This window comes from Herpailurus yagouaroundi, unplaced genomic scaffold, assembly GCF_014898765.1.
Source record: "Herpailurus yagouaroundi ecotype Mexico unplaced genomic scaffold, PumYag 196, whole genome shotgun sequence".
Taxonomy (NCBI): domain Eukaryota; kingdom Metazoa; phylum Chordata; class Mammalia; order Carnivora; family Felidae; genus Herpailurus; species Herpailurus yagouaroundi.
The window spans coordinates 16,514,875-16,538,848 of NW_024412427.1; the positions used below are offsets into that span (position 1 = coordinate 16,514,875).

General features: G+C 48.1%; 1 protein-coding gene and 1 long non-coding RNA gene across 3 annotated transcripts; one reads left to right on the forward strand and one right to left on the reverse strand.

The window, feature by feature from the left end:
- Positions 1-19: 19 nt before the first annotated feature.
- Positions 20-3,083, forward strand: LOC121012429 (uncharacterized). Of its 2 annotated transcripts, none has more exons than XR_005782102.1 (3): positions 20-913; positions 1,450-1,500; positions 2,745-3,083. It is a non-coding gene; the product is annotated as an uncharacterized LOC121012429 (long non-coding RNA). The 2 variants fall into 2 exon arrangements; XR_005782101.1 differs by having other exon boundaries at positions 23-157.
- A 7,662-nt stretch (positions 3,084-10,745) lies between these two features.
- DDRGK1 (DDRGK domain containing 1) lies at positions 10,746-23,379 on the reverse strand. The gene is made up of 9 exons (XM_040447559.1): positions 23,211-23,379; positions 21,596-21,802; positions 20,243-20,355; positions 19,912-20,013; positions 16,692-16,814; positions 16,370-16,408; positions 13,769-13,825; positions 13,206-13,254; positions 10,746-12,827 (listed from the first exon to the last, which is right to left on the reverse strand). The coding sequence occupies exons 1-9, from the start codon at positions 23,299-23,301 to the stop codon at positions 12,661-12,663; spliced, it is 948 nt and encodes a 315-aa protein (XP_040303493.1). The 5' UTR covers positions 23,302-23,379; the 3' UTR covers positions 10,746-12,660.
- Positions 23,380-23,974: the final 595 nt, after the last annotated feature.

Sequence of the window (23,974 nt, forward strand, 5' to 3'; positions counted from 1 at the left end):
CCCACCCGCGGCTGCGGCAAACGCGGGCCCGCCCTCCGGCCACGCCCCCCGGGGCCGCCAATCCCCAGGCTGGGGCGGGGCGCAATGCCTTAACCCCTTTGTAGCTGCGTCCAGGTTCGCGCTTGGGACCCCTCTATCTCGCCTTCTCCAAGGCTGCGTAAGTCGGTCCCCGAGCCCCTCTGCTCGTCTCCTGCCACCCCCAAGCCCCTTGGGCTCGGCCCCCAGGCTCTGATCTGTAACAAATGCGGTGGGACCGCGCCCTCCACCACATCTTTGGCGACTGGGAGGAGACCCTCGGGTTTGGGGAAGGGGTCCCAGATGCCGACCCCAGCCCCATTCCTCTCCCACTCCTGCTCTTCCGGACGCGGCCTCCAGCGGAGGGCTTGAGACTGCAAGTCTGCAAGGTGGGGGCAGGGCGAGTTGTCCCAGGTGGATCCGACGGCGCTGAGGGTATATCCAAGCGGCCCGCAGGCCGTCGTGTGGGAGGCTTCGAGGGGCAGCGACTACGTCCGGCAGCAAACGGAGCCCGTTTGAAACTTGCTGTTCGCAGAGGCGCACTGCCCGCGGGGGGGCGGGGGGGGGGGGGAAGGAGGGCGACGAGGAAAAAGATCTACATTACAATCGTGCAGGGTGCGAGTGCTTTCTCACTCGGTGTCCTGCACTAGGCACGAGGTCCGGCCCGACCCCCACGCCGCATTAGGGGGTGAGAGGGAGTGAGGTCAGGACTTCGTCCCTCACTCGAAGTATCAGCTTCGCACGCGCGCGCTGCGTTCTGCGCCGGGATTTGGCCCTGGAGGACTGCCGGGAGGAAGCCGGCTTGTACTGGAGGTCTTAGCCTCGAATACTGCGAATATGGTGGAGAAGCAAGCCAGGCCTAGGGTTCAGCATTAGTAAAAGCCTGGAGCTACAAAGGGTCTGTGCTAAAAACTGCAGCGCCTCCAGTCTAGTTGAATGTAACCCATTATATCTTTGCTGTTAGAGCTGATTAGTCATTAGACATCCTGTTTTATAGTATATATTACTTGCTATTTCTTGTTTTCTGTATTTTTCCATATTTGCTTTTATCTTCTATAGTGTTCTGCAATATAGAAATTCTGTTTTAAAGTCTCCTAGTGGTTGCCTTTGAGTTCATCAAGTAAAAATACAGTTTTTATTTCACAAATATTAAAATCAATGACAATCATTCATTTTTATATTCCTCTTTATGTAATGAAAAATTTAATGTGCCTTTCCATCTCTAGGCCTCTTGCCCTCACACCTACTTATATCTGTCCATTTAATCCAGGATGATAGACCCAGTCTTTTCTTTTTTTTTTTTTTTTCAAGCCACAAAATCCTCTTGGAAAAGAGGCTTTTGCCAACTCTTTGTTTAATTGGTATCAATGTCCTGCCAGTTTTTTATGCTCTAATTTTTCTATTTCTCATTCAGACTCATCTCTCATTTTACAGGTGATTTCAGGGAGGACCACTGAATGTTTTTTTCCTAAGCCTTTGCCCTAGGTGAGAATGCCTTTCTACTTACTGTCTTCACACACTAATGTAATGTTGTGGCTTGACTGTTTATGGAATCCTTGAGTCTCAAACTGTACCCCTCAAGGCTCTCTTGTTCTTATCCCATTGTCTTTGGGTCTCAAGATGGTAGCAAGTACACCTGAAACTAATATAATGTTAATATGTCAATTATATATCCTGCCGGGCGCCCCCCCCCCCAAAAAAAAAGGTAGGAAAGCTGGTCTGATGTGTGTTAGGTGAGCAATTTGCCTGGTGCTTGTTGGGATTTTCTTCATCCTTAAAAGTCAAATATTTTGCAAGTATAAGTATTAATTTTCCAGAAAAGAAGTGGTCTTTTCAGCTTAGAAAGGCTTTCTTCTAATGTTCCTGTCCATTTCTTGAACAGGGTTGCTTTGGGTTTTTTTCTTCTCCCCTAAAATTATCACATTGGATCACCACTGTCAATGAAATCTTTGTCCTTTTTCTCTGCGTCCTGGGAGAGTATCTCATGTTTCCTCCACATCACAGATTTAATTTTCTTGAGAGTCAAGGTCAAAGAAAACTCTTTTTCTCCAGTAAGATATTTAATTCTGCTTGTTTTATCGTCCTTTGATTTTAGCCAGTTTCCACCCTACCTGTGTATTGATCTCAGCCTTAATCTCTTTTTAGTTTCTGTTCCAAATCATAGAGAATGTAGTTTTGCATTTTAAGAAGAACAACAGGAAAACAAGGGAATACCATAGCTGACTCTGCTGTAATGCATATGAAAACCTTGATAAAGTGGACCATTTTCTGAGAAATAAAATTACAAAAATAAGAAAGATGTTGAAAACATTATCTAAGAAACATGTCCCAAAAAGGCTCTGGGCTCAGGTGGTTAAATGGAAGAATTCTCTCAAACTTTCAGCAAATAGATAGTCCTTACCCAGTAAATCTGCATTACACTCCAGAAAAGTTAGAAAGCAATTTCATTTTATGAAACCTACAATTATCCTTAATTCCTAATATAGCATAAAAAGGAAAACTGCAAACCAATCAATACTTATCAATTCATGGGGAAAAAATTCTTAACTACAACTCAAGGAAATACAATTAAATATTCTTGTATAGGATATTGATCCATGTTTGTTAAATGGGAAAACAATCATTATCATATATGCCAAAAAGTCCTTCAAAAATCGGTACCCAAAAAGAACCCTCATAATTAACCAGGAAGAGTTGAAACCAAGATTCAACATTTTGTGTTTCAACAGGTGGTAAAATCAGGAGTGCCTCAAATGGCCTAAGTGAACATTGCCCTCACCAAACAAGCCTCCTTATCAAATCGACCAGGTGCAATTTTGACTTATCTCTGAGTAGCAGGCTTCAGTTCTCTGTCAGCCTGTGGAATCATTCAAACAAGCCAATCACGTTCCCTGCAGGAATGATGGGCTCACCTCACCCTCTTGCTGCTACAAAGCCTGTCCTGCCCAGCTTCTGGTTGTACACTGTATTTCTGAGTGCGACACCTGGATGGTCCTGTGTGACCTGTGGTGTCCTCCTTCGCTGAGCTGTGAGGATATAGGTGCCCAATAAACTGCTGTCAATCTCCCCTGTCCAGTGTCAGGTACTGTGTTTGACCATCCCCATAACCCAAGGGTGGGAACCCCTCCCTCACCAGTGGGACAAAGCGAAGGCGGTTAAAACAAGAGTGTATTGGGGCGCCTGGGTGGCGCAGTCGGTTGAGCGTCCGACTTCAGCCAGGTCACGATCTCACGGTCCATGAGTTCGAGCCCCGCATCAGGCTCTGGGCCGATGGCTCAGAGCCTGGAGCCTGTTTCCGATTCTGTGTCTCCCTCTCTCTCTGCCCCTCCCCCGTTCATGCTCTGTCTCTCTCTGTCCCTAAAATAAAAAATAAACGTAGAAAAAAAATTAAAAAAAAATACGTATGTATCAGACTGACAAAAATTAAAAACTGATGATATCCCATGTTGGTGTGGCTGTAGGAAACAGGAACTCATGATGTTTTGGGGAGTATAAATTGGTACAACCTTTTGGGAGGACAATTGGATAATCTATGAAAATGTGAAATATATAGATCCTTGGACCTAGTAATTCCATTCTGGAAAGAAATGCCATCACAAGTAATATGATAGATGTTCAAAGGTGGTCACTGATGCACTGGCTGCAATAGAAAAAATAAATTTAAACCTAAATACATCAATCTATTTATAGAAGATTGAGTACATGAATCAGAGTGCATCCAGTGCAATGGGTGTCTATGTATGGACATAGAAAGATGACTACATTAAGTGAAAATGGGGCAGAATCTTACGTATGCGTATTCTGATTCTTGTATTATTCTAGTAAGAATATATATGTACATGCACAGAAAAGTAAAAAAAAAAAATGCACATCAAACTATTAACAGTGGCTACTTTGAGATGGTGGGATTGCAGGGAGGAGGGCAGAGAGAAGATTCCAGGCACTTCTGTAATGTTTGAATTTTTTGAAAAACAACAAGCATGTATTACTTTTGTAAAAAATATTTTTAAAAATCAGTTTGCTTGGAAGAATAAACAGGTGAATAAGCTCTGAAAATGTAGCAACAACAGGCTATTAATATACTAAATATTTGCTCAAAAACCCCTACCCCCATGGGAGTTTGCATTTGAAGAGGGGGGAGACAATAAGTAAAATATACAGTGGGTTAGGGGCGCCTGGGTGGCGCAGTCGGTTAAGCGTCCAACTTCAGCCAGGTCACGATCTCGCAGTCCGTGAGTTCGAGTCCCGCGTCAGGCTCTGGGCTGATGGCTCAGAGCCTGGAGCCTGTTTCCGATTCTGTGTCTCCCTCTCTCTCTGCCCCTCCCCCGTTCATGCCCTGTCTCTCTCTGTCGCAAAAATAAATAAACGTTGAAAAAAATATATATACAGTGGGTTAGAAAGTGGCAAATACTAAGGAGAAGTTGAGATTGCTGGGGAATCCCAATTCTGAATAGGGTAGAAGGCCTCCCTCAGGAAGTGACAAGTTAAAGATTTGGAGGTAGGGGAGCAAGCCAAGCATAAATCTAGAGATTTCCAGGATGCGATCATTTTATCTACAATAAACTGAGCTCTTTTTCAGTATTTGTGTTTTTATGCACCAACTAAAGCTTCCAAAAAGAAAAAGCTACTTAAACATGATTTTAATTATGGTTTTAGGAAGATCAGTAACTACAAAAGGAATTAAACATTGTTCAAGATTTACCCTTTTAAATGGCACTAGCCTTAGACTGTTTTACAACTGAGTTCTACCCAATCTATTAAGAGATCATTCTAAATCCTAGGAAAAGATGAAAAGCTCCCTAATTCATCTTATAAAGGTAGAATAATCTTAATGCCAAAATCTGACAAATAACATAAAAGAAGAAAATTGTGATTGATTAATCATCTGTCTTCCCCACTAACTTTTAGCATGTTAGGATACTTTTTTTTGTTTTGTTTTTTGACAGGATACTTTAAAAAAATTCCATATCCCCATCTTAATACTCTGGTAAGGAGAATTAATGGACCCCCGAAGATATCCAAGTCCTAATCCCCTGAATCTGTAAACATGTCAGGTTACATGGCCAAGGAGAATTAAGGTTGTAGATAGAATTAAGGTTTCTAATCAGCTAACCTTAAAATAGGGAGATTAGGAGTGCATGGCTGGCTCAGTTGGTAGAGCATGTGACTCTTGTTCTCGGGGTTGTGAGTTCGAGCCCCATGTGAGTGTTGCGATTACTCAAAAATCTTTATAAAATAAGGAGATTATCCTGGATTATCCAGGTGGGCCCAGTGTAATCATAAGGATCCTTAAAAGTGGATGAGGAAGGCAGAAGTAGGGGCGGGGGGCATATGACTGTGGAAAAAGGCTAGAGATGCAACATAGCTGGCTTTACAGACGGAGGAAAAGGACCACAGCCAAGAAGACAGCATAGAGCCTCCAGAAAGAAACAACTCTAGGTTGATGTCAGCCCAGTAAGACCCATGTTGAACTTCTACAGAACTAGAGGATAGTATGTGTTGTTTTATGTCACTAAATGTGTGGATGTTACAGCAGTACTAGAGAATGAGTGCAAGCACATAATAGATACTTAACATTCATTTGTTGAATGGTGAATGAAACTGCAAAAACCCTGGGTCTACAGATAAATGGATAAAAGAGAAATAGATCATTCACAGAATACAAATGGCCAACAAGCAATTGAAAACATCTGCAGCCCTGCTGATACTGAAGAGATGCAAATAAAAACCTACCAATTAATAAACTGTTGTGACCCTTTGGGGTCCTACCCACCAAGTTATCCAGAAGGGGACTTGGGGCTTCTTAGGGGTGACTGGGAAGTGACCTCCAAATGCCGAACTGGGGGGCAGACAAAGCACTTAAATCCATGTTTAAGTTTGGATGTTGGCACTAAAGTTTTTCACAGCTATTGCTTGCTTTATGAGGAAATAAAAACCTCTGGAATTGGGCCAAAAAATCCTGAGAATGACTAGTAAAGGTCTTGGGGGTTATCCAGACCAGTATAAAGCTAACTGAAATGTTTATGATCCAAATATGCTGGGGTCTTTAACATGTGGTTTTATAAGCTGATGTTTACACACACACACACACACACTGGACCCTTGAAAAATAAAAGTTAAAGGGAAAAATATTAAAAACTTATTAGACCGTTAAAACCACTATTCTTGGGGCGCCTGGGTGGCGCAGTCGGTTAAGCATCCGACTTCAGCCAGGTCACGAACTCGCGGTCCTGAGTTCGAGCCCCGCGTCGGGCTCTGGGCTGATGGCTCAGAGCCTGGAGCCTGTTTCCAATTCTGTGTCTCCCTCTCTCTCTGCCCCTCGCCCGTTCATGCTGTCTCTCTCTGTCCCAAAAATAAATAAACGTTGAAAAAAAAATTTAAAAAAAAAAAAAACAAAAAAAAACACTATTCTTTACTCATTGCCCATTTTTCCCAATAGAAGATGGTTTTTGCTTTTATGTTCACAAGGGTCCCTGACATTTTTCTTTTGTTTTTACATAATTGATACTTTGTTTATATAGTACTAACAAAGAGACTTATCTGTATCTAAACAGTGTAAACCTCATTGCAAGATATTTAGAAACAAAGCATAAACCAATATAAGCCACTGCCCCCACCACCCACCATTGTGAGTTTTATGAATTCACATCTATTTGTGAAGAATGTTGTTCTTAAAGTCCCAAGCAGAATAATAATGATTATTGCATCATGGAATTATAATTATATCCAAAACTTTAATCAATTTTATGGAAACATGCAGACTCCAAAAATGTTACCAGATAGAACTTTTGTAAAAGCTGGGGTCCATGTGTCTGGCAGAAAGCCTTCTTTGTAAACTTTTTACATTTGCAGATATGGTTGCAGACTAGATGAGATGGCTAGGTAAAATTTATACTACCTGTCTTTGGGGCCCAAACTTCCCATGTGTTCTTCCCTTACCATTTGTCAACTTTTCCTCTCTTGAGTTACTACAATCCAGCAGGGACAGTAGCTGAGCCGTGGAAAAATGAGTTTCCCAGCAATGATGGATTATATGTTCAATAATTTCTCATATACTCATATTTGTTATTATTGTCTATTTTGATATGAGGCAATATGCACAAACTAAAAAAAAAAAAAAAAATACATAAAGACAACTGCCAGAGTAGACATCAAGCATGTATCCACCCAACTGCATTGTTCTGTAAACTGTAGGGTTTAGCTCAACAACAAAATGGCGTGAAGTACCTCATTGATGAGAAATAGTTAAAGGAAAATAAAGTAACAGAAGTATTAAATCTCAGTTACTCAGTTACAATACAGTTGGAGCATTACTAGTTTTAGTTTTTGCATTATTATGATGATGATGATGGATGTGTTTTTGTACAGGTTAGAAATAGAAGTCAAGATTGGGGCGCCTGGGTGGCGCAGTCGGTTAAGCGTCCGACTTCAGCCAGGTCACGATCTCGCGGTCTGCGAGTTCGAGCCCCGCGTCGGGCTCTGGGCTGATGGCTCGGAGCCTGGAGCCTGTTTCCGATTCTGTGTCTCCCTCTCTCTCTGCCCCTCCCTCGTTCATGCTCTGTCTCTCTGTCCCAAAAATAAATAAACGTTGAAAAAAAAAGTTTAAAAAAAAAGAAATAGAAGTCAAGAAAGTTAAAATGACTACAACCAGCCAGTAAATCTAGCATGTTATGTGCAAAAGATTATATTTAAACAAATTTAATGTTACAGTATTGGTATTTAATAGGTTCTCATAACATTCTCTTACACATTTTTGCTGTAATGCGTAACAAAATAATGTAGTATATAATAAGCCAAAAATTATGTATGGTGTCAGGATAAACCAAGTAAAACTATTTTTCAATGTCACTACTGTAGTCTAAATTGCTTTTGGTACAACCCTGTGATTATCAAGTTATATATATTACACAACTCTTCACCCAGATATTGATCCTTTGCCCTGTCCTCAATGTAAAAGAAACAGGCTCCTTAGAACCCTATTTTTCAAATCAGTTAGTGGGTTAAGAAATCAATGGAGTCAGCATCAGCAGTGGTACAGAATAGAGAAGCAAATATCAACATGCATCAACCACACTAAGCAAAGCACTGCTAGGACACCTTAGCTTCAGGTCTTTCATGTGCATACGAACATGTACTTAATGAGAAATGGGTTTCTTACTAAGAGATACAGTCAAATAAGTTTGAGAAACACAGCCTCAGTGGAATAGTCATCTCCAATCTTGGGCCTGGGACTTGGGACTGGAGATGTCTGGGGCAAGCACTTGTGAAGAGTGGAGTTGGTACAGGGAGGGGTTGATGGGAGTAACGATGATTTGTGGGATGAGATGACTGCAAAGAAGGGCTAAGAAATGAGTTACTCAGAGTGTCTGGGTGGCTCAATCAGTTAGGCATCCGGACTTTGGCTCAGGTCATGATCTCATGGCTTGTGAGTTCGAGCCCTGCATCAGGTTCTGTGCTGACAGCTCATTACATTCCCACACCTGTCCTCCACTCAGCCCAGAAGGCCTTGCTTATAAGCTACTGGTCCCTTTTGCATATCACAGGATTTGGCCATGCACCTGCTGGCTGGCTGACTGGCCTCCCTGGTGGATTAGCACCACTGCCCCATCCACTTGTGGATGGGGCCAGGTTTTGCTCAATGCAGTTCCCTGGGGTGCTTAGCATCTCGCCTCATACTCAGTAGGCTCTCCATAGTTTATTAGTTTTGTTTTTTGACACACACTTTGAATGTGTTAAATAAGTTTTGTGTTACACAGATCCAACATGCATCCTGAACTGACTGGTGCCACTGTGTAGCCTAGGGCCAATTGCCAGGTTGATGGAGGGACTACTGGCAACCTTACAGGGTCCAGCTTTTTTAGCCCCTTTTCTGAAGCTTATCTTGAGCCAAGGATCATGAAGCCATCTAGGGCTCATTGTGTTATTTTTAAAAATATTTTACTTTTAGTGGCACCTGGGTGGCTCAGTTGGTTCAACTTTGGCTCAGGTCATGATTTCATGATTTTTCAGGGGTTTGTGAGTTCGAGTCCCACCCACCTTGAGCTATGTGCTGTCAGTGCGTAGCCTACTTTAGATCATCTGTCCCCCTCTCTGCCCCACACCAGCTCACACTCTCTCTCTCTCAAAAATAAAACATTTATTGGGGTGCCTGGGTGGCTCAGTCGGTTAAACGGCCGACTTAGGCTCAGGTCATGATCTCGCGGTCCCTGAGTTCGAGCCCTGCGTCGGGCTGTGTGCTGACGGCTCAGAGCCTGGAGCCTGTTTCAGATTCTGTGTCTCCCTCTCTCTGACCTTCCCCTGTTCATGCTCTGTCTCTCTCTGTCTCAAAAATAAATAAACATTAAAAAAAATTTTTTTTAAATAAATAAAATAAACATTTATTTAAGAAATAATTATTTTTACGCCCTTCAAATTATCTTCTCCACAAGAAGGAATGAAAAAAAAAGACCACCCATTTTGTAGAAGGTAGATGTGTTGGCAACAAGGAAGACAAGATCAACAGGCTTATTAGAAGGATGAACTAAGGGATCTACCACAGTTATTTCTGTAATCTGGTCAGTTAATAAACAACTACTTTCAGGGACACCTGGGTGGCTCAGTCAGTTAAGCATCCAACCCGATTTTGGTTCAAGTCATGATCTCACAGTTCCTGAGTTTGAGCACACATTGGGCTCTGTGCTTACAATGCAGAGACCACTTGGGATTCTCTTTCCCTCTCTCTCTGGCCCTCCCCCACTCACATGCCTGTGTGTGCTCTCTCAAAAATAAATACACTAAAAATAAATAAATAAATAAGTAAATGACTTCTTTCAAATCGAAAAAACTTACTTTTAAGTAATCTCTACACCCATTGTGGGACTTGAATTTACAATCCTGAGATCAAGACTGGCATGCTCCACCCACTGAGCCAGCCAGGCGCCCCTTATTGTTTAATTTTAAGCTTTTTTTTTTTTTTTACGAGAAATTTTCAATATAAAAATAGGAGTATAACCTACATGTACCCATTACCCAGTTTTTACAATTTTTCAACTTATGGCCAATCTTTTAACCATTTTTGAAAAGACAAGTTGTATTATATGGCTCTCCCACCACGGGCTTGTCAATAATAGGCCTTGGGGTGCCTGGCTGGCTCCGTTGGTTGGGCGTCCAACTTCAGCTCAGGTCCTGATCTCACAGTTTGTGGGCTCAAGCTCCATGTTGGGCTCTGTGCTGACAGCTTCGGATTCTGTGTCTCCCTCTCTCTCTGCCCTTCCCCCACTCACAGTCTCTGTCTCTCTCAAATAAATAAGCATTAAAAAAAAAATAACAGGCCTTGAAGGTCCATGAAAAAGAGAAGTTGTGATAGAGCAAAACTGAACTTGACTCTACTGGGAGCAAGTGGCATCAAAACAGGCCTGTCGAACTGGGCTATAAAGATAAGGCACCCAGAACAAGCATAATGAGCATTTTGTAAATTGGGAACTCCAAAATCAGAATTTACCTGATGAGCTGGAGCCAACAGTCAAGTGTTTCTGATGTGGAGGGGGGACCTAATGATGAAAAAGGGGCCACACAACTAAAGGACTCAGGGTCACAGTGAAGTCCTGGGTCCCTGCTTCTGAATCACCATCCTTCATATATATGCATCCTCAGCCATCCGAGATAATCATGCTGGGGCTCCAGGAGAAGTGAAAACTACCCTCAGGAAGCAAAAGAAATAAAAGCAGAGCTAGTGAATAAGCAAATGTAAATCATGATATTGAAATGTTTATAATCAGTTTCAGTATCACACACATAGATCAGTAATGTCATTGTTTCAACACCAGGTCTACTTTTTGAGATGTAAAAGCATTTAAAATAATTTCATGTATTAAATTTGGGGGATTTAAATGCTTAGAAGTATTTAAGTAATAATTGTTTAAATGCTCGAGAAATTACAAGTGGTTAAACCTGAAAGTTTTCACGTACTAATTGTGAAAGCGCTTTATACATATTTAGAAACATGTTAATCACTATTTCAAGAACTGCCCATTTGATAAATTTATTAGATTAGTAGGTTGATCACTAAATAATGCACACAGGGTCACAGGTTTTTTTTCCTCCACACTAAGTGGGACATAAAGGGTTTTCGAAAGCTTCCAGGATGTGAGAAAGGGAATTTCCTTTTCCTCACTCTTGGCCTGTGGACTGTGTCTTGAGGGTGGAATGCAGGTGCTAAGACTCCTAGTCATCCTGCCACCTGGATGGCAGTGGCTAAGTACAAGTGAGGGAAAGGACGGAAGAGACCTTGCTCTGTAAGAAGCCCTTTCTGGTGGGGTCTTATTCTGATTCCCCTAGTCCAGAATGCAATCTGGCATGAGACTGTTCACAACTCCCCAGGTGCTTCCAATGGGCAACCAGGGCCCAGAACCATCCATCACTCAGACTGTAAGCCCCCTTTTCCCTTTGTAATTTTATGTTTCGTTCTGACACTAATGGTACCTATATCTGTTCCTTCTCTCTCCTACTGGATTACGGGCTCCCAGGCAGTGCACGTGGCCCTTCCTAGCTCCAGGCGACTCCCAAGTGCCTGCTGCTGACAGAAGCAGCAGAGTCAGACCTCACTTGGAATTTAGGTACTATAGTTAATGCTTATGGCACCAAATGAGTCAAAATCATCCTTGACAACACTCAGGAAGGCTCCACCGTAAAGTCTAATGTCCTGTCTCCCCATAATCATCCACACGGTTTCCTTCAGGGTGAGAACAGAAAGCTGCCTCCTCTACCAGGCACGAGAGGAAGTAGGTGGTTGATGTTTAGGGGCAATGTTGCATAAAAAATACACCTTTAAATACATCCCTCACCCTCAGCACAGCAGGATGCACACGCCATGAACAGCCTACAGGAACTAGAGTGACTGACCCTACAGGAGACACACATCTCCCATCTCACACCCACTCCTGAGCATATGGTCCTTACATCCACCGGTGGGTGGAATCGCCCACACCATTTAAACTTTGTTGAGGATGCAGAGCTAAATTCATGCGATGGACTGTAGGAAGCACATCTCTCCACTGTACAATTCCTTCCAGCTCAAGTAGATTCCCCGCTTCCTTCCACCTGCCCAGCCTCTCTCCCTCCCTGACTGCCCTTCCCTCCCTCTTAAAGGCCGATGTCCCTTAGGATTCTATCCTTGGCACTTCACTCTTCTCCTTAAGGGCTCTCAGTACTCTGTAGGGCTCCTGAATCCATCCATGTAAGCAACAGTGAGACCTCCCTCCCCAGTTAGGGGAGATGTGGCCCTAAGGTTGCTCACTTTTGCTCTGGGAAGGTTGCTCTGAGGCAGGGAGAGAAAGAACTCATCTTTGTAGGGTACAAAGGAACACAGTAAATGCTCAATATTCTTTTTAAATGAATGAATGCATAAGAATGGGACTTTCACCACAGGGCTCCTCCCACCCCCACCCACCCTGGATATAATTTGAGGACTAGGCTTCACTTGCTCATCTGGGATCTCAGGCCAGGCCTTCTGTCATACCAAGCCACACCAAGCTCAGCAGTGCTAACAGGTCTTTAATCTATAACTGCCTGGCCACATTCCATCTCTCCCCCAGGATGGTGGGGAGGGACCAAGATGTATGGCCAGGTAGGCTGTACCAGCTCCCAGTCCAGAAGGGAAGGGCTAGGTCAAGCTGGGGCCTGGACAGGGGGCTCCTGGCCCCAGGCGATGAGGGAGTTGCTGGCCTGCGCAAGTTCGGTGATGGACACCCGGCCCCGCTGTCGGATGAAGTTAGCCACAGCAGTCAGTTCCTCGGGGGTTATGTAGATGAACTTGCCCCTGTCGTCAATCACACCTGTGGAGTCAGGAGGGTTGCGGGGCTGAGCCCAGCCCTCTAAGCCCCCCTCCCCACCACTGCATAAGAATGCCCACCCAGCCACCCCTTTCTGGCTCAGAGCCCTCCAGGCTTGCCTGCCTGCCTGGCCTCCCCTGGCTGCATCCAATGGTGGCTAGGTGAGTCAAATCAGGCTGTCCCTGTCACCCTGAGCCACTCCCAGGCCTGGGCATATTCCTCTGCTCTGCGCCCTTCCTGCATGCACACCACTTCCCTATCCAGGGCTGGGAGTGGGGAGTCATCTGGCCTCTGGAACAAGTCCCTGCCAGGCCCCCTGTGGCTAGACACCCACCCCCCTCCCAGGCCAGGGTCTATGGCGAATGATTCTCATCCCCTCACCTGTCAGAGCCCCCTCAGCCAGCAGGTCTTGGATGCGGTTTATGGTGTCCTACGAGAAGAACAAGTCTCAGAGCAGAGACGGGCACTGCCATCCCCAGAAGACAGTCACAATCGCCCTCCGACCACAGCCGACTCTCCTCCCCTCCTTTTTATGGCCGCCCCCCACGTGACCCTGTGCTTCTCCTTTGGAGGGGCCTAGGGGAGACAGGACTCTGGTCTTGGGGCCCTGTAAGACCCCTGAGAGAGGCTCACTTCAAGGCAGGAGAGGAGAGGTGGGGATGTTTGGCCACGAAGGCTGGCATAGCCTGTTTGCAAGACAGTTATCAAGGTAACTGGGTTTGGGCTGCCTCAGTTACAGGGGCTGCTGGAGTGATGGGGTTTGGGCTTTTTTCTTTTTCCTTCATCGAGTAGAAACACAGGATTCCTGGGGTGCTAAAGATTCCTACAGTCTACTCTTGCTCGGGGACATGAACACCCCATCTTTCAGGCGGGCCCCCTCTGACAGCCATACGGGCCCCATGGCCACATTCCACGTAGCAGGCCACCCACCTTCAAGAGCTTACCTGAGTCCGCAGGCCCACCTGGGAAGCCAGGTCTTCCAAGAGCACGACCTTGGACTGCTGCAAAGAGGGGAGAGGAGAGAGAGGGGGACCTTGGGCAAAGCCGTTCGGCATAGAAGCCCTCTGAGGTTGGCATGCCCACCTGCTCTGCTCTGGTGGCTGGCTAAGCAGGCTACATACTCCCATGGGACAGCCTTGTTCCGCTCACACACTACTCACACGCTCTCCCAGTTGCCTGTACACAGGCACACACGCACTCATAAATTCTCTTGTGGCCCTGCTTGCAGGGAGGGATCTGCCCAAACCACCACCTGCCCCATGAGCCACCTCCTGGCCTGGGGACTACCCTGGGACAGACACACATGAAGAGCTGAGTGCCGCTGCTACCTTCTCCTCTGCATCCGGCCATATCATTTCAACATCATGTACAGGCCAAAAAGGGAAGCACCACAGAGATGAAGCCAGGGGCTGACAATTGCCAGAAGCTGACTAAAAAACTCACTAGGACCTGTGTATGCTGAACACAAGGCCAAGGAGCTGAGGTGTACGTATGTGGGAAGGAGGGTGCAGAGGTGCAAAAGACACATCCCCTGCCTGAGCTCAAGGCTGGCCGAGTAGACAGGTGAAAGCAGATGAGAAGCCTGGATGAGCCAGGGTCTTGGCAGAAGCAGTATAGCTCGGCTTGTCTCACCTTTGTTCACTGCCCCCGGCCTAGAGATCCCTGCGACCATGACATGCCACACTTTTCACCATCCCCTTCACACTGCTGAGGCACTGTGCTCACCCTTAAAATAACTATGGCTAAATTTGCTCAGTGCTTTCCATGCACTACCATGCTGTGTGTGCTTCCCTCTCACCCTCAGTAGAAAGTTTAGTTCCCGGGGCAGGGGGCAGGGGGAGGGGGGAGTGGAGGTGCTGCCGAGGCTCTACCTCTGGGTCCTACACATGCATCTGCCCCTGCCTCCCCTCCAGACAGCATAGCATGTGACTCGAGAGAAGGCGGTCTTTTGCGTTTCCAGGAATCTTCCATAGCGAATCAGCTGGGGGAGGAGTGACACGGTGACACCTCCTCAGCTGCAGATGGCATGTGACTGTTCAAAATGCCAAACTGAACGTTCAGGCGGGGAGGCAAGTGAGTGGCAGTTGGGCCAGGGGGTGGCGAGCACAAAGTGACCTGGCCAGCTGACCTCTACCTACAAAGCAGGGAGCAGGCGCGGGGTTCTCAGTGACAGCTCAGAGTGTGAACGTGGAGTCACCCCAGGTGTCTCTTAAGACCCGGCCCGAGGGGCTGCTGGGGTCAAAAGTATGTTTAGAAAAACCAACCAACCCACTCAGCCCTGGTCAGGAAAGAGAGGGGACTGACAACCTGGAGGAGCCTGGAGGAAGGGAGGTGGGCTGTATTCCAGAAGTCCTTCTCCCTGCCGACAATAGCGCTGGGAGGATCAGCCGGCACGGGCCGGAAAGACCTCCAGGGTCCAGAGGAGTCTGGAGAACCCCCGGAAAATGGCCTCTGCAGACAGCCTCTGCAAGCAAGTGCTGCAACTGCCACGGGGGGGGTGGGCCCTTACTCAGGTCTCTGCAGAGGAGAGGGGGAGCTAACGCTAGCGATCAAAGATTTCCTGAAGGGGACTCAAGACCATGTTGCTGTCCGCTGGCTAGGTGGGGACGGCAGGTTCCAAACAGCAGCAGGAAAGTGTGATAGAGGTCTTGCTGGCCCTCGAAGGTGCCAGCGTGGAGAACCCGCAGAGAATGGGCTGCATCAGAGGGGAACGGCGCTCTCTGCCTCCCAGTAACACCCGGCCCCCAGGCTGTGAGCACGGCTCCTCGCCGCTGGGAGGAGTCTGAACCCTGTTCCCTTTAGAAGAGGTGGGGGGGAGGATTATGCAAGGCCTGGCTCCTTGGCACCCCCTAGTAGCACCCCCACTGCCGCCCCCACTCCCTCTGTACCCCTTCCCTCAGCCGCCTCTGCACCTGTGAGCTGCACTTGAAAACCTCTCCCCTTGTCGCATCCTTCGTGGGAGAGAAGTTGCTTAGCAGCAAAGCAGAGCAGGACGTGCTTATGCAACCCGGAGCAGTACCCGGTGCGGCTACAGACAGAGTGGGGCACACGTGCCGCCCCGCCCTCGATTCCAAAGGAAACATCATCCTGTTTCCCTGAAGACCCAAGTTCCCGGTCAGGAACACATGGCAAGAGATACTTGTTTCAACTCAGTGGAGGCTCAGTGTGACAGAACTGACAGAAAACACATGTGAAGAAACCTGAAAACACAGTGACTCACTGAGCGTGGGGTCTGAGGAGCAGGGAGACTGTCAAACCCTGACTGTGAGGAAGTGATTGAAGGCTCAGGCCTCCCACACAGACCGGGTCCCTCTCCACTGTCAGAGGAGAGCGAGGTCTGCCAGGAGCGGGCAGCTCAGACTCTCCGGTCCCCCACCCATGCCTGCACAAGCTTGAATAAGCTGCCCGTACCCTGGCTCCAGTCTGCTCCCTCCAGGCCGAGAGAGCACACGTGACACACACACACACACACACACAGACTCACACGTGACACACACGCGTGAGGCAGGGGGCAGACACCCAGGCTCTGTCCGGTGGCTTCTTACCTTTATGTAGTTGATGAACTCTGTCAGGAAGCTGTGGGACTAGAGGGGCAGAGAAATCAGGGTGAATGTCCCCCCTGCAGGGGCCACAGGGGTCTACTCCCACCCACCAGCCTGTGTGAGCAGAGCCTCCCAGAGCGAGGGGTGGGAGGCACCACCTCTCCTGAGGACGAGGCCTCTGGCCGCTAGAGGCTGCTCGGCCTGATGCCCACCCACTTCTCACTGCCTGACAAGGGCGGCAGGCGAGGAGCAATGGGGCATCTGGGATGGGGTGGTGGGCTTGGTGGGCATGGGGAGGGGCTTCCCAGGGGCAGTGTGGACCCACCTGTTCCTCAGTCATGGTCTCACCCACACCTTCCTCCTCCACCACGAAGGCCTCCTTCAGTTTCAGGTACTCCTCATGTTCCCGCTGGGCCTGCTCCTCCCGGGCCTTCCTCTCTTCCTCCTCCTGTGGACAAGAGTCAGGTACTGTGGGGCAGATGCCCACCCCATCCCTATTCTGGGCTCTGCTGCCCCCACAGTGCACCAGGGCACACAGTCCAGCCCTCTCTCAGTTCCTTCAAGACTCTGCTCTCTCAACCTCAAGCTGAGCTGCAGGCAGAGGCCCCTCTTCTCACCAATTTCATTACCTCCCAGACACATGCTGCTCAGCCCCCTCTCCTTGAAAATCCTTCCGTGACCCCACCCCACAGTACCTTGCAATCACCCCCCCTCCTTCTCTTCCTGTCATGTCTGAACTTTGTGGACAAACGCCCAGGCTCCATTTCCTCATCACCCTTTCACCCCTCCTGCCTACTCCAGTCTGACTTCTCCACCGAAACAAGTGCTACAGTCCCACCCCTGCCCTCCATCCCACCAAATCCAAGGGACAACCATCAGCCTCACAGCCTCTTAGTGGTGCCGGGAAGCAAGCTTCCCTTGCTTGGCTTGCAGACCCCACCCTCTCCAGGACTTCCTCCTGCTCCTTGCTCAGCCCTGTCTCCCCCCCCACCCCCCCCACTTCCTCGGGTCACCTTGCCATGCCCACAGCATCAACAACCATCTCCTCGCCAGTGACTGCCACAGTTGTACCCCTGCCCAGATCTTTCCTCCCACATGACACATCCACTGGGCCATCTCACAGGCACTTCAAATTGCATATGTCCCAGAAAGACCCTGTGATCTACTCCCCACACGTCCGGTCCTCCTCCTGGGTCCCTGGCTCAGTGAGTCACACAGCCATCTGGCCACCTGGTCAGAAATAAAGTCCTATCTACCACTTCTGCCTTCAACTTCTGGAAAACTTCTCAGTCCATCCGTGTTGCTCAATCACCACCACCACCTAGTGCCATAGCCTCCCCCCAAGTCATCCAATTTTCCACAGCTCTCAAAAAGATCTTTTTAAAACACATAGCTAAAGCTGGGGCAAAGAACATATAAAATGAACCTGGTGCATCTTGTGGTGCCAGAAAGAAAGTACTCAGGAAACCAAACAATGAAGTTACGTCAAAGGTACATGGGAGCCAATTGCGAGAGCTCCCAATGGTCTATATAATAAGATAAGTAAGACAGTATTGGACTCTAACACAACTTACAAAATAAATATCCTCTAGTCTGTGTAGATATAAACAAACAATTATATAAATAAAAAAGAAAAAGTATAGCTCTGGAACAAAAAAATTCCCAATACTTTGTGTAGATACTCTCCTCTGAAAGAGGTGGAGAATAACTCTACCCACCCCTTAAGCGTGGGCTGTGCACAGTGACTTGTTTCCAAAGAAGTACAGCAAGGAAGGAGTTAACATTCCAGTGCAGAAATCTGGCAAATACAACCTGAGCCAAGCAATCAAGGTTAACATCAGTAAAGACAAGTTGACAACATGTATCTTTGATACAATGAGAATGGCACTTCACCTGTGACCTTCCTCCCAGAAATCCATAAGCCCAGTCCAATTATGAGAAAAAAACCCATCAGCTGAAAGCAAACTGAGGAATGTTCTATAACACTTGCCTGATATTTCTCAAAACTATCAATGTCATCAAAAGCAAGGAAAACCTGAGAAAATGTCACAACCCAGAGAAGCCTAAGGAGACATGGTAACTAAATGTAATGTGGTATCCTGGATGCAACCCTGGAAAAGGAAAAGGAAAAGGAAAAGGAAAAGGAAAAGGAAAAGGAAAAGGAAAAGGAAAAGGAAAAGGAAACTGGAGGAAAATTAATGAAATCAGAATATGTATGGGGTTTAGTTAAAACAACGTATACTGGGGCGCCTGGGTGGCTCAGCTGGTTAAGCATCCAACTTTGGCTCAGGTCATGATCTCATGGTTCATGAGTTGAAGTCCCAAATCAAGCTCTCTGCTGTCAGCGCAGAGCCCACTTCAGATCTTCTGTTCCCCTCTTTCCTTGCCTCTCCCCCACTCGCATGCGCTCTCTTGCTCTCCCTCAAAAATAAACATCAACAAACAATGTGTCAGTACTGACTGTGAGAAATATACCACATTAAGATAAGATGCTAATAACGGAAACTAGGTGCAGGAAAGGAGAATCCTTTCCTAAAGGTAGTTTAGGGTCCATTACACAACATCAATACTCAAAAAGGTAAAAAAACCCTTTCCACTAATGCCTCCTCTCTGCCGTGGTCTGGCCCATCTGCTATGGCACCCACAGCCAGGCTTTCTGCCACCCAGGGTCCCTGGACAATAGGACCAGTCAGAGGCCAAGGGCCAGCTTCCCCCAGCTGGGAAGCCCTAGCTCTCACTCTATATACACACCACAGCTTTGTGATGTTCCTTTTCTCAAGCACTTGTTCTCAGAAAGGGAGCCACTGGCAAACAAATGCTCATTAACCACCTTTACTGCAGAGGTCCCCATTCTCTGGGCATCGATCTTCTCCATGGCAGGCCCTAAACAGGACCTGGATCAGGCAGGATCCACCAACTCTTACAATGACCTCTAACAATTTCAAGGCCCTTAGGGTCCAGACCCCACCCCCTCTCTGACCCCTCTCCTTCTTGCTTACCTTGTTCCAGCCACTCTAGCCATCTCAATTTTCTTTAAATGCTCACTTTCCTTTAAATGGTATGCTCAATAAGCCAAATGAACAAAAATCCCCATCTCAGGGGCACCTGGGTGGCTCAGTCAGTTGAGCGTCCAACTTCGGTTCAGGTCATGATCTCGCTGTCCGTGAGTTTGAGCCCCGCATTGGGCTCTGTGCTGACAGCTCAGAGTCTGGAGCCTGTTTCAGATTCTGTGTCTCCCGTGCTCACTTTGGCAGCACATATACTAAGATTCTGTGTCTCCCTCTCTCTCTTCCCCTCCCCCACCCATGCTCTGTCTCTCTCTCTGTCAAAAATAAATAAACATTAAAAAAAAAATCCCCATCTCAGGCTCTGCTTTTCAGCAGCAGCTTTATATAGATTGTGTTTAGAGTCCAGGGCCAAATAAACCAGGGCCTGCTCCTGAACCCAGTCCATGGCCCATCTTCTAGGTCAGGTGTGGGGAGCTGCACAGGAAGCAAGGCTGCCTGGTCAGGGCTCAGAAGTTGGGGGGGGGGGGTCTGCCTCACCTTTTGTTCCTCCTCCAGGCGAAGGCGCTCCTCCTCTTTCTTCCATTCTGCCTCACGCTGGGACTCAAGGCGTTTCCGCTCCTCACGTTCAGCCTCCTCTGCCTGGAGAGAGGCCTTTGTAGGGGGCATATTCCCACTCCCAACTAGAGTTTGCCCACCTCACAAACAGGCCAGCGAAGGTAATGACTGGGCCGGACCCAGACCCAAGCTGCAGGAGACAGAGCCAGGCAAGCAGCATGCAAAGAGCCCAAGGTAAGGTTCTGACATGGGGGACAAGAAAGGCAGGACCCTTTCCCATTTCCCAGAGCTGCACCCCATCCCTCCTGCTTGCCTCACGCTGGGCTTTTCGCGCCTGTTTCTCCTCTAACTTCCGTAGTTTCTTGGCTCCAATTTTTCCTGACAGGTGACTTTCCACTGGCTTCTCGATACCTTCTTCCTCTTGGGCTGAGAACAGTCAAAGAAAGACATTTCAGCTCCTGGAGAGGACCAATGAGGATGAGTCCATCCTACTCCTTGTTCCTCTCCACATTGTGGGGGGAGGGGGGATGGGATCCCCTTCCTCCCACCTGTAAATGTCACTAGCCTAGTTCTGCCCTCCAAAGACATCTGTCATGAACATAGAAATTCACACTCTGAGTGCATGTATGCCAGAAAGTGTGTGTAGAGTGTGTGTTGAGGATAGCAGATAAGGTGGGGTAAGGGTGAGAGAATGATGGGGCAAAGGAACAGATGATAACTTTAGATGCTGCATAGCCACAAAAAGGGAGGCGCTGGGTTCCAATATCTGAGTGTCTGAAAATCCCAGTCAGGCATATCTGGGCTTGCAGAGTTCTCTGGTTTGTTTCTGAGCCAAACCTCCAGGGAAGGATGGCCCCATGGGGAAATGTATCCCCACCTCATATCTGAAATTGTCTTCACTGTGGTCAGGAACGGCTGAGGGTTCTGGGCTCAACGCCTGGCCAAAAAAGATAGCTCCAACCCCAAGACTACCTAAAGTTAAGGCCAGCTAAAGGTTAGCTGTTGATGCTGGGGCAGCAGGAACGTCTGATCCCAAGTCTGAGACAAGGGGGATGGTACCACAGAGTGAGTCTTTTTTGAGTCAAAAGGGGCTAATTCCCAGAAGTACAAGGGCAAAAGCCCCAGATGCCTCTTCCTCAGGCTCACACCAGATTTCAGCACTGGAGAAGAGATATTTTTTCCCACAATGCCAGGGGCTCTGTTGGTCTCCCAGGGATATGGACGCTTCTGTCAACAAATTTCTCCAACCTCAAACATAGGTGATCTCACTTCAGGAACTACAGAAGCTCTTGGCTAAGCACTCTGGCCCTAGAATGAGGCTCTCAGAAAATGAGTGTGCCGAAACTACTAAGGTGTTGGGATATGAGAAGTAGACTAAGGAACTTTCTGGGTCAATCTGAAGATCTCTGCCCTCTTGCTTAGACACTGAAAACCAAGATAAAGGAAGAGGGGGCTGGCCTAATAGAATAGGGGTCAGGGTCCAGAACTGCTGGTTTCTGGGACCAAAGGATGGGTCTCAAGTATTCCCTACTCCAACTTTATCTTGTGGCTCCCAGACATCATATCTCCTATACTCTAGCTTCACACTCCACTCTTCCATCCAGCTTTGGAGGTCCCCTTATGCCCTTAAACAGCCCCTTTCCCCTCCAGGCTGGGCCCCTCTCACCTGGGATGATGGCCTCCTCCTCATTCTCATCCACCTCTGCCCAGGCAATACGCTGAGCTCGACGCTGGGCCTGCAGGCGGCTGCCCAGGTCCCTCCGGCGCCGGGGCCTGCCCCCTGCTCTCTGCTCCTCGGGGTCCAGGGGCTGAGGCTGAGCCACTGAGCCTGCTACTACAGGCTGCTCCTCATTGTGCAACGACTCCTGGCCAGCTGTAGGGAAGAGAGGAACCACAACACTGTCTAGCAACCCAATCCACCTGAAAGCAGGGGAGAACCCCGGATGTCTCACCCTCCACTTAACGTTCTCCAGGCTCCTGCTGCCCAAAGCACAAAGCCCCAGTTTTCTCAGATATTAAGGCCTTTATAACCCAGACCCACACCTTGGTCCTATGCAGCAAGATCATCCATTCCCTCTTGCCTTTGTCAATACCTTTCCATCCGGTCTGTCAGGATACTGCCACCCTGCAAGACAGAGATGAAGCCCCACCTCCTCCAGGAAGCTCACCCTGACCTCTCCAGACTTCATGTGAATGCCCACTGCAGGACTGCATTTATTGCTTGCCTCAACACCACCTGCCATAGTTTTTTTTTTTTTTTTAATTTTTTTTTTTCAACGTTTATTTATTTTTGGGACAGAGAGAGACAGAGCATGAACGGGGGAGGGGCAGAGAGAGAGAGGGAGACACAGAATCGGAAACAGGCTCCAGGCTCTGAGCCATCAGCCCAGAGCCTGACGCGGGGCTCGAACTCACGGACCGCGAGATCGTGACCTGGCTGAAGTCGGACGCTTAACCGACTGCGCCACCCAGGCGCCCCGCCTGCCATAGTTTTATAAGGCATGCCAACCAGGAGCACACCTGCTCCCGGGGGCTGTGTGTTTCCTTCCAGGAAGACTTCTTGGCTATCTGCTTTACCTCAGCTTTCTCTCTCCTGCCCTTGGAGCATGTAGGTGCTCTGAAGTAACTTGTGGGCCCAGGGAGGGGAAGAGACTATATATACACAAATCCACATAACGACAGGAAATGGGAAATGACGAGAGGAAGAGAATGATAGGAGTATCTGAACTGTACCCTGGCAGATGACATGGCCTCATGGTCGGGGTACAGAACAGGGAAGGTGCTCTCTTTGAAGGGGAAGGACAGAGGCTCAGGTAGTTACAGCTCGTAGGTAAGCACAAAACACTCAAGTGCCCCCTTCTTGGCATCCACTCTGGAGCCGGCCTGGGTGGGACCGGAAACCCCTGCGGCCTCTCCGTTGGGTGCCCCAATGAGGGAAGGCAGTGTGTCCGCCAGGGCCTGGCCCCTCTGGGTCTGGAGTGTCGGAAGGCGAGGAGAGGAATTGAGAGAAGCTGCCTCTGAGGCTAGGAGAGAGGTGTAGAGCGCTGCCATCCACTCGGCGAATAGGGTTAGAGCACTACGTCTCCGCCCGCTCCCCGACGCGCAGGAATGCGCATGCGTGCAGCTGGCCTGAAGCGCGACGAGCGCCAGCCAGCGCGGAGCAACTCGTCGGTCCAGGCAAGCAAGGCCAGGGCATGCGCAGAAGCCGCGGTGCGATGGCCTACAAAGGCTCAGGCCAGAGAACGCGTCCCCACCTGTCCTGGAGCGGCGGTATCTCTTACCTGCTGTTGCCCGGCCCCTGCTGCGAGTCAGGAAAAAGATAAGGCCGACAAGCAGAGCCGCTGCCACGAGGTACACCACGGGGCCCACCATGACGAAAGCTTTCAGGCTGAACAAGCTCGTCCACCCTGAGGCCCGGATCCCCGGGCCCCGCCCAACGTCCACATGGCCCCTCCTATCCCCCTCTAGACCCCGCCCACCAGCCGGGTCTCCGCCCAGGCCGCACACTTCGTATGGAGGCCTCATTATTTTACCCTAAGGAATTTGGGAAGCATAAAAATACCCATTCCTTCAGGTGGAAATTATTGCAAACGGTTTTGTGCAGTGCGACATTTACATATGTTTTAAAAGCACTGAGCAATACCACACAGTGTTTATGAAAACATACATATGTGGAAAAAGTACAATAAGATGCTTAGCAATGATACACACCAACTTCAGGATAGAGGTTACCTTTGAGGGAAAGCCATGGATCGGATTAAGGGCAGAGATTTGCCTATTATCTGTGACATATAATTTCATTAAAAGGGAAGAGGGGAGGAGCAGAGACTAAATCTCCTATTTAGTGATATATTTTGGTACCCAGACCTGCAGTTTTATACCTATTTTAACATTAGCTTTATTATTTTAAATTAGCTTTATTAGACTAATATGAAAATTAGTGACCCAGTTTTCCATAGCGAGCACTCAAAATTTAAATACCCAGAGGAGATTTAAATTTCCATTTAATTCTTAAGAATTATTTAAAGGGCTGCCTGGGTGGTTC